At 38.3% G+C, this 9,951-nt stretch overlaps 2 protein-coding genes across 2 annotated transcripts; both read right to left on the reverse strand.

Annotated features, from left to right (window-relative positions):
- Positions 1-751: 751 nt before the first annotated feature.
- On the reverse strand, positions 752-6,229 carry LOC117742705 (protein NipSnap homolog 2-like). The gene is made up of 10 exons (XM_034550291.1): positions 6,041-6,229; positions 5,051-5,178; positions 4,837-4,882; positions 4,633-4,727; positions 4,228-4,298; positions 3,571-3,711; positions 3,435-3,466; positions 2,786-2,880; positions 2,358-2,441; positions 752-1,777 (listed from the first exon to the last, which is right to left on the reverse strand). The coding sequence occupies exons 1-10, from the start codon at positions 6,133-6,135 to the stop codon at positions 1,713-1,715; spliced, it is 852 nt and encodes a 283-aa protein (XP_034406182.1). The 5' UTR covers positions 6,136-6,229; the 3' UTR covers positions 752-1,712.
- A 415-nt stretch (positions 6,230-6,644) lies between these two features.
- mrps17 (mitochondrial ribosomal protein S17) lies at positions 6,645-8,947 on the reverse strand. Its single transcript, XM_034550292.1, has 3 exons — positions 8,848-8,947; positions 8,282-8,425; positions 6,645-7,199 (listed from the first exon to the last, which is right to left on the reverse strand). The coding sequence occupies exons 2-3, from the start codon at positions 8,402-8,404 to the stop codon at positions 6,876-6,878; spliced, it is 447 nt and encodes a 148-aa protein (XP_034406183.1). The 5' UTR covers positions 8,405-8,425; positions 8,848-8,947; the 3' UTR covers positions 6,645-6,875.
- Positions 8,948-9,951: the final 1,004 nt, after the last annotated feature.

The raw sequence follows: 9,951 nt of genomic DNA on the forward strand, positions 1-9,951 counted from the left end.
TATTAAACCAACAGCCTGCTACTGGTGCACACCAGTTGTTGTTTGCTAGTTAGGGAAACGCGTTAAAATAGCTAAAATAAGCTTGTTTTTAAAATATTTTTGGGAAGCTTATTCTGTACAGTATGTTTGCAAATAAATTCAAACTATTACTAATATAACAATGGTTGTATCTAAGCTCTTGTTCAATAGGTCTGGGGACCCCCCACACACAATTAATACAATGATAACTAACGTTAACTACTTCGTCGGAGCCGTGCATTGTCCGATTATATATTTCCGACATACAGTGAAGGCAGCATCAGTCACACCCCAGCCTAGACGAAGTGCCGACTACATCATCACCTTTGCTGATCTGTAATCTGTATGTAATACAGTCTATGGTGTGTCATTTCAAACGATAGCCTACATGAAAAAAAGAGTGCAAGACCTTTGTTTAATTTCATCAGAAATGTAATTTTTATATGTACAACTAATCTTAATAAAGCACTGCAATTCACAATTACCACATGGTGATATTCCTCCTCTCCTCCTGTTCATTCATCAGAATACCACTTCATCAACAGATACAGAATTGACCATATCGCTGGCTTGATCAATAAATCCACTATGTATATCTACAATCTGAGCATTAAAAAAACATTAATCTGAGATTAGAGCACACAATCACCCAGTTGACATTAATGTCTTAATAGATGGATGTCAAACTCATCAGTGCACAGCAGTTTTTAGTTACTGATTAGTTTTGAAATAAAAAACAGTCTATAATCATTTGATTCAACTTGTCCCCCCTCTCAACAGCTGGATGAGCCAGGAGAATCATGTCAAGATAAAATGACACCGTGGGCAGATTCACCACACGCTTACTGTACTGACTAGTGAGACACTTGTGGTGCGTTAGTAAACTTTAATTTATGTTTCTCTCCATAACAGTGTTGTTATGAATTCTTTCATCCAGACAAATGATTTTGAAACAAATAACTGGAACAAAGCCATGTAAACTACATTTGCATTATCTTGACGGGTATACCTGGTGAGATTTTACTTAATATGAAGCTAGTCTGACTGTGGCTCTACAAAACAATCAGCTTCATTGTTGAGTTCAGAACACTGATTCATAATAAGCATGCTCCTCTTTGTAAAACTGACCATCACCTTTAACATTTAAAGAAGTTTATCCAATTCATATTGATAGCGAGACTGTGAGCTCTGGAGGCAGTGTTTTTGTTGGATTTGTTATCAATGCTATTGCAACAGAGTTTACGAGTTTTCCTGAAAGATCTTTAGACATTTTCAGCCCATGACCAGCACTAGAACTGCTAAATGTTTGATGCATCTGGTATCACACTCACACACACTGATGTTTTTAAATCATCAAAAAATAAGACGACAAATCTCCTAAAACCGGACGCTTTAACAAGATAGACACAGAGGTACGAGGATGGGCATGGGAAATAATATTTGGTCTCCACAAAGCGCATTAACGGGTCAGTAACTGCTCTAACAGATCCGTTTTTAACCTCATCTGAAATAACACATTCGAGGCCCACAAAGAAAAGTGAAGAAACAAACAAGAAATCAAAAACAAAAATGTGAACAACACGTGGATGTTATGCAGATTTCCCTGGCAGTGCACCAACTGATAGTTGGTTACACTCTCCAGAGATCCGCGAGACAGTTGCAGTGGCTGTTGAGAGGTTCCCCGCTGGTTGTGGTTACTTCAAGGGCGAATTCTTCATGGGAATCATTATTCTAGATTCCATGTTCTGAATGAGAGGGACTGTCGAATGGGGAAGAGACAACCATCTTAGAAACAGTTCTGTGTCATGCAGTAATCATTATTCTTTAAAAAAAAAAAAAAGGTATTTAAAAAAAAAAAAAAATTATATATATATAGTGTGTAAAGTAATAGTTGAAATCTACACTATGGAAAAACTGATACAGATGGAAGAAAAGTGTGATAAATGGACATTATTCAGGACCAATAACATTGACACAGACTACGGAAAGGACAACGAATTTAATTGATCGGACTGAGAGAATGAGTGAACCAATAAAAATATTTTCTGTACTATTTTGATTTGTGTGTATTTCGTTGGTCGACATGTGCCTCTGTGGGTTTTATGTGTTTGTAAATGTTGAAAACATCAATAAAACATAAAACACAAAAACTTTATACAAGTCAGGTACAAACTCCAAACTTGCTTGAAATTATTAATTTGGACAACAGTATTTAGAAAAATTAAAATGTGTTAAGATCATATTCTCATTACACCATCCTCTCCAAGATGATGTTTGATAATATTGTCCAGTGCTATCAAAGGCAACGAGAGGAGAAATACGAAAGCAAACACACGTACCTGTGTAATAAACCACCTCATCCCAGCCGTCATGCTGCCAGGCAGAATTTCTTGTGTCTTCTCTGGACTGAAGGTCTTTGTAAGCTGAAAGAAAGAAAGACAAAAGATCATGCTTGTTTTTACTCGTCTTTACTCAAAATGCACATCAAATACATGAAGTATCAACTCTTAGAAAAGTGCTGAATTCTGAAATATTTGTTATCAATCAAATTCATGACCAAAAACATATGACATATGTAATAAAAAAATTTAATTAAATTTAAAAAATATATATATATATTTTAGCATTATTATTTATGCACCTCGTAAGCTCCTACATATATATTATAAACAAATGTGTGCAATCATTTGCAATACAGTGATGCATTTATGTTATATAAATGTGTAATCCAACATGTGTAAACTAGGTACTAGAAAACACTGCTTACCCCATAAGTGGTGAACCGTGTACAGACTTCCAATCTGTGAGAAAAAGCCTCCGACTGCCTCGTGATTCTGCTGGCGAAACTCAATCGCACGAGCCCTGCAGAGCACCCGAATGTTACGTTACATTAAAAAAACACTAACAGCTGGTAATTGAACAATTGTATCGATTAAAACATCAGTGCGAATTTGTAGGTACAAATTAAACCAACATTTACAGATATCCCAATACTTTTTGATGTTACAATCTCAGAATTGTTTTTAAAGCATGTTTGGCTTTATTACATTAACAGGAACATTTCCCAGTCATCATTAACAATTTATTCAGGTACGAACATATGTGAAATATGGGGTAACTAGATAAATTATGCTTGAGATTTCCAAATTGTATGTGAAATATCTTTTGGCATGCTTCAGACTCATGCATAGATTGTGTAGCCAAAAAGTACCGTTGACTGATATTCATCTTCTACAATCTGCAAAAGCAATAAAGCAGTAGTGAGGAAATAAAAATGGAAAAAAAAGGTACATAATAATGGTAGCTCTACAATAACAGCATCACGGAGAGAAAGTTGATGAGCTTTTCAGACTAACTATCAAAATTAATTTAATTTGATGACTTTCTGATACTACCTGTAAAAAGATATGCCCTACCAGTAATTTCCCCACTCGATCATCGTCCCTGGCTGTAAGAAGAATGTGAAGAGCGGAAAGTGAGTTGTCTGACGTTACAGACAAACACATATTTATGTATAATGAGGGGAAGCATGTATACATTCTATAAAGTTACCCTGAGTTGGTATGATCGGAGCTCATAGATGTTGGGTCCTGGACGAGGGACCGGTTCGTTCCAGAAACTGAACTCCAGCAGCAGCTGATTCCTACGCGACAGCAGCATCTTCCCCCTCTCTTTCCTGTAGTCCGTAAACTTCTACAGCAACGACAGACAACAGCAACACACTACTAAATCTGGCTCAGACCATCAACTCGGAAAAACATTGCCTCTTCTCATGTTTAGGTCAAATAAATGTTACCATTGACAACATGGACCAGAGAATCGTAGTTTCGTGGGACAAATCTGTTTTGGGGGTACCAGTACAAACACAAAACTTTATTCTTGTATCATCTAGTTTGCTCAGTTTAGCTGGAACACGTTAATTATTCCACGACATCATACGTAATCGTGTAAATTGCCACATATAAATTGCCACATATAAATTGCGTAAAATGCATGTGGGAATACACACATTTTTGGCTCAATAATTGGCTGATTTGACATGTTTAGTTCCCGCTTTAATGAGTAGATTAATGAATAGTTGTTCATTTATAAATATTGTACCCATTTCATTTTAAACAATGTTATATTCTTAAGGTCTACAAAAGTACTTTTTTGGTGAAACAAACCCCCCTCCACTGCCAGTAAACAACTAATCCGAGCACCCGTTACCTCATTCTGCCTGAGTTTGTTCATGACGTCGGTGAGAGCCGGGTATCCTCCCCGATATCTCCACAGGTGAACTAGAATACAAGGAGCAGAGGAGCCAACAATAATGCTATATATATATATATATATATATATATATATATATATATATATATATATATATATATATATATATATATATATATATATATAGATAGTTTAATTATTTATCACTTGACCAACTGGGACCTGAGCTGGCATGAAGTTAGACCTCTAAAATGCTTGTGTTGTCCAACCATCACTTCACAGCACAGAAATATTGAAAGAATAGAAAGAAGCAACAAATCCTCAAATTTAAGAAGCTGGTTAAATTACTGACAAGAGTCTGTTTGTGTTATGATCACACTCAGAGCTTGATCCTGCTCTTACCTGCCTGATCCTGCTCTCCGTACCAGGTGTTCCAGGTGCCCACAAGCTCACAAGGGTATTCAGGGTCAGCATGAATGGAAGGCAAGACGTCCGCACTGAGGATACACACAAACACAAATGTGTAAAAACTAAATGCACCGTTTCTAAAAACAGTTCCCTGACAATAATCTGAATTAAGTCAATTAAGGGACAGGGACTTCCTACCAAAGTTCATTGTAAGCATCAAGGCACTCAGGCTTGACATTGTGAACTGAAAGGAAACAATAAAACATGAGTGGATAATACACCAGCTAAAACATTTCATAAGATTATTCTAGGAGGAAATCATTTTTAAATCAATCTCAGAACAAAACAAAAAACATGCAGTCAGGGCAATGTACCACCAGAACAGCCACAGCAAGTCACAAACAATACATACACTGTATTTTGTACAGATTGTTGTCTTCCTTCTTGGCAAGCAGATGAGAGTGAGCGTCTTTTCGGGGGTCCACCTTCCTAACAAACAGAGACTTGAACCAGCTGTCTTCTTGGAAAGCTGAGAGGCTCCTGAGGTAAAACAAAACAAAAGTTGGATACAGCACCACCACTTATTCTGTTACACAATGAAATAAGTCACTAAAGAAACACAGAAACGATGTCAATACCTGCCGCACACACTTATGTGGCTTGTACCCTCCACTACGTCTCAAAAGCACTTGATGGTTTTACACTTCTGGCCTGCTCACATATCTGTCCAGTCAGACACTTAATTTTCTTTTCTTTCATAAGCAAATTAAATGAATCCTTTATTATATACACATCAGTGGCGTCAGCAGCAGACTTTACAACAAGTATCATTAAATGATCCACCTCGTTCATTGCATAAAACTCCAGCAGACGTTGTACATAATGCACATAAACAGAGGATTACTCAGCATGGACTTTGCATGCAGCGCAAGTGCGCAACTATTACTTTACACACTCATATATATATATATATATCGCAGTATTTCGGTTGTTGACATGTTTACTCAGCGATTAGTCGCATTTTGACCTTGAAGTTTGGGACTGACATAACTTCTGTTGTGACTTTGTAGTAATTGTACACATTGAAAATATACACCTATGCACAACATAGCGAAGTAGGCAAGGATAAGTGCGAACACAAGTTAGCTCACAAATTTGTGAGAGGCTGGGCGCTAGGTAGCATTAGCAGAAGGACATCCGGTTCAGAGCTGGAGGGCTAAAGCTATCCACGTTACTGACCGATCTGAACGTGACGTTAGCCGACGTGCACGGTGACGTTAGCTTAGCTCCGAGCCTGCCACACTTTGACATTACTGTCAACTCCACGGAGGACACACACACATTTTAAGTCGCACTTCTACAGCTGAGCCGGCAAATACCATTTGGAAAAAACATGTCTAACCTCACGACAGTCGAGACCTGCCCGTCCTTCCGAAGCCCGGTCCTCGTCTGCTTGAGGCCCGTGCCCACCACTCTCTGAAGGAGTCGCGTCGCCATCTTTCCCTTGAAGGCTGTCAGTTGTTGGTCCGGACTGGTGGAGCTGACGTTGCTTAGTTACATCAACGTAACCCCGTGATCCCTTTATGTCACAGAGCCAGTACACGGTGATGTGGTTACCAAGGGGAGTGGACGTGATGACTGTGTCCACGTGGTGGTTAAGATCACATAAGTTAATAATGAAGCACAGACATAACTTTGATGTCCCACGTGCTTTGATCAACGATGTGTTGATAAACTTCTCCAAGTGGTAGAAGTCTTTTAACAATGTCACATAACCACAGCTCTGTTGTTGATTTATATTTTCCACTCCAAAATAAAAGACCCAAACATTCAATCATGCACATTTCAATGAATGGATAAGATGTACGACTGTTAAAATTATTGAAAGAGAACATACATTAGAGAAGATTTACTGCACTAGAGAATGTGCTAATGGCTGTCAATTTAAAATCCTTTTGTGTATAGCTCTTTGGTAGAACAATAAATGGATATGAACACCATGCATACATGTTTGTGAATAAAACCATGCATCATCATTGTCATTTTATTGTAAATTAATCAGCAATGCATTTTGAATTCATAACTACCGTAGCAGGAACCAACTAACATTTTATTTCCCACATGAATTGATATATCTTGATGGCTGATTTATGAAAGTATATGTACATGTACACAGAAACAGAATTGCAGAGTGACATTTCAGCTAACCACGCTGCATAAAAGAATGCCTTTTTCTATCATGAAGTGGGAGCTTGTGCTGGCGGAGAATCAGCCTCACTGGAGGCGGCAGAGATGTTGAGCTCCTGCAGTTTTTCTGATAACGTTGTGTCGTCTCTCAGGCTGAGTGGAAGGTCAGTCAGAGGCTCCACAAACTCAGTTCCTTCAACCCTCTTTCCCGTCAGTGGGTCGACCACCCGGCCAACTTTATACACAATCTCAGACAGTACATGCTTCACATGTTTGGACCTGGGCTCAGGCAAAGCCTGGAGAAGGACAATATCTCCCACAGTGCACTGCCGCAAAGCATCATGGGCAAAGTAGGTCTTCCTCTTATTGTAGTACTATGGAGAAGAAAAGACAACATAAGTGTACAGCAATCAATGACTAATCTTTCAACGCATTTCAAATTTGGTTGTATATGATAAAGTTGAGGCCCCGGGGAAGACCGAGGACACGCTGGAGGGATTATATCTCCCGGCTGGCCTTGGAAAGCCTTGGGATCCCCCAGAATGAGCTGGAAAGTGTTGCGGGTGAGAGGGAAGCCTGGGTCGGTCTGCTGAACCTGCTGCCACCGCGACCCGACCCCGGATAAGCGGCTGATAATGGATGGATGTATGGATGATAAAGTTGATGTACGACACCTTTGGCTACAGGTGGCAAATTAATGATGTTTGTAGAATTATAATTACTTGCAATTTTAGATTATTTATCATCATCTGATTGGTGGGACTAAATATTATGCATAAAATAATGGCAACATCAAATCCCAAGTTACTAACCAACAGCTAACCAAGTCAAACTGCGAGCCAAATAACCCAATGTTTTTATATGAAACAGAAAATAGAGTCTTAAAAAAAAAAAAAAGAATAAGACATGCGTGTTATCTGTTCAAGGGAAAATGCACTGGTCAGAAAACCGTGAGATGAGAGTAGTAGTCCTTAACAGTAATGGTGGCTATCGTGTGGAACTAGAGGCAGCTCAAAATGTCTCCTCAAACAGCACTAAAAAGTGTTCTTACTAACAAACATATATTCCTATAGACACACAATATTACTGTATTTCTTTTACAAAATGAATTGGGCAGCTGCCTGTATTATAACAGTATACACTGACACAGGAAAGTTTGGTATATTTTACTGAATGAAAAAAAATACTTTGGTTGAAACATATCTCTACTTCTCTACTACGGCATCTGTAGAATAATTCAGGTATCATAATCACACCTGTGTCCTAAAATTTCAAACAAGCAATGTATGCGTTTTAAATGTGTATGACGAGTAACATAAATGATAGAGATATAAAGAAATAACCAAATTGATATTTTTTTTTTTGGGGGGGGGGGGGGGGGGGGGGGGGGTATTCCTGGTAAAGTAGGCTGCCACCTGTCCACATCCAGTGGATGAAGATCGTTAAAAAGGTTCACCTTGAGCAGGTATGGGTCCAGCACCAGCCTTGTGACTCTCACTTTGGCAGTTTTGTACATCTTGGTCCCGATTACTCTGCCGATGATCCATTTCGCATGGACTGACACGTGCTTGACCGACATCCTGGAAAGCTGAATTCAAACCTGTTGTGCAGAAGATCAAGACAAGTTGACATTTGTGTCGAGCCACTATCTGACACATGATTATCAGCTGAAGGCTCAATTCCTCTCGTTAACCAGATGTCACAAATAACTGGCCGATCTCGCTTTAATGTATTGCCATTTCATTGACTCAGTAGTAAAAGGTAACCGTCACACATTTAGCAGACCTCTGATTTGTGAGAACCGGTTTGGTTATATTTTCCATCAGTAATTACTTTTCCGTTACCTTTGCGGATTCAGGTAAAAAGGAGGAGGAAGTGAATAAAAACAGGGATACGTGTAGTTAGCCTGACTGCAGCTAACATTGACGTCAACACAACAAATACAATGCAGCAATTACAAACTACTCTGACTGACATTATCGCAGAATTACCCTTAATGTAGCATATAGAGAATCAACTCACCGACACTATTGGAAAGGAATAATTTTAGAAGGTCAAAAAAGCTTCAGCGAGGGTTCCTCCATGCTGCTCGGGTCGGCTTGTTTTGATGACGTAATTTACGGCGAGTAACGAGGGACAGAAGGCGCGGAGCTGCTTTTGGGTTAGGATTGGACCTGGACATCAACATTCAAAGACGATCTATGAAGACTATTCAAAACTAGAAGTCATTGCTTTGTATAAGTGTTTTGATATTTGGCATATCTCCAATTTATTTTCCTTTTATATGAGTCCTTGTTTATGTTTTATGTCCGTTCATGTGTTCTACTTATCTAAATGGTGTGTTATTGAAATAAATAAGATAAGAGTATCATGGGATACGGAATATATATTATCCGACCTGTTTTGTTTATAGAGATTACAAATGATGCTGTAGGCTAGATAAATAATAACAACAAAGAGTAGATGACTCGTGGAAATTAAGCTAGACTATATATTGTAAGTTAAGTCATGTACATCTATTGGGATGTATGGTTGCTGTGAAAAAAGTTTTAGTTTCTCAGCAATAACTTTTTTGTTTTGTTTCTTCAAGTGGCTTTTGTCTTTTAAATGAAATGTTCCTTCTGGCCACGAGATGGTAGCAAACATCACTTCCTAACATGGAGGGGAAACTCAAATCACTGAATGATGAAAGAGAAAAAAACTTTAATGTACTGGTATTTTGTTACATCGTTTTATCATGTCAGAATGCAGATGCTGTGGGTTGGCTAACACAGGCTTTGATTTTATCTGATAATATCAAATACAGACACCCCATCATTTATCCATTATTACAAACCAAAGATTTAGAAAAATTGGCACTAGATGAAGTCTGTTTTCAGTAAGATGTATCCTTTGATGAATATGAATGTCTGTACAGAATATCATGTAAATCAATCCAATACTTACATTTGTCAGTGTAGATTTAAGTTGTGGGCCGATTACAATTGCCATCCCAAAAGCATCATGAGTTTTTTCCTTGAATGCTCGAAAACCGATTTTAATCAAATTAGAAAATGATCATGTTATCTTGAGATAAAATACCTGGAGAAAAAAATACCGTTTGTTTTCTGAACTAATCATCACGAC

The sequence above is a fragment of the Cyclopterus lumpus genome, chromosome 14 (genome assembly GCF_009769545.1).
Source record: "Cyclopterus lumpus isolate fCycLum1 chromosome 14, fCycLum1.pri, whole genome shotgun sequence".
NCBI lineage: Eukaryota > Metazoa > Chordata > Actinopteri > Perciformes > Cyclopteridae > Cyclopterus > Cyclopterus lumpus.

Excerpts from the sequence above, each read along its gene's own strand:
- LOC117742705 (XM_034550291.1), bottom strand. The coding sequence starts at position 6,135 with ATGGCGACGCGACTCCTTCAGAGAGTGGTGGGCACGGGCCTCAAGCAG. Across the intron at positions 3,712-4,227 it reads ACAAACTCAGGCAGAATGAG|AAGTTTACGGACTACAGGAA; the intron begins GTAACGGGTGCT and ends TCGTTGCTGTAG. Across the intron at positions 3,467-3,570 it reads TCCGATCATACCAACTCAGG|CCAGGGACGATGATCGAGTG; the intron begins GTAACTTTATAG and ends TTCTTCTTACAG.
- mrps17 (XM_034550292.1), bottom strand. The coding sequence starts at position 8,404 with ATGTCGGTCAAGCACGTGTCAGTCCATGCGAAATGGATCATCGGCAGA. Across the intron at positions 7,200-8,281 it reads TGGACCCATACCTGCTCAAG|TACTACAATAAGAGGAAGAC; the intron begins GTGAACCTTTTT and ends TCTTCTCCATAG.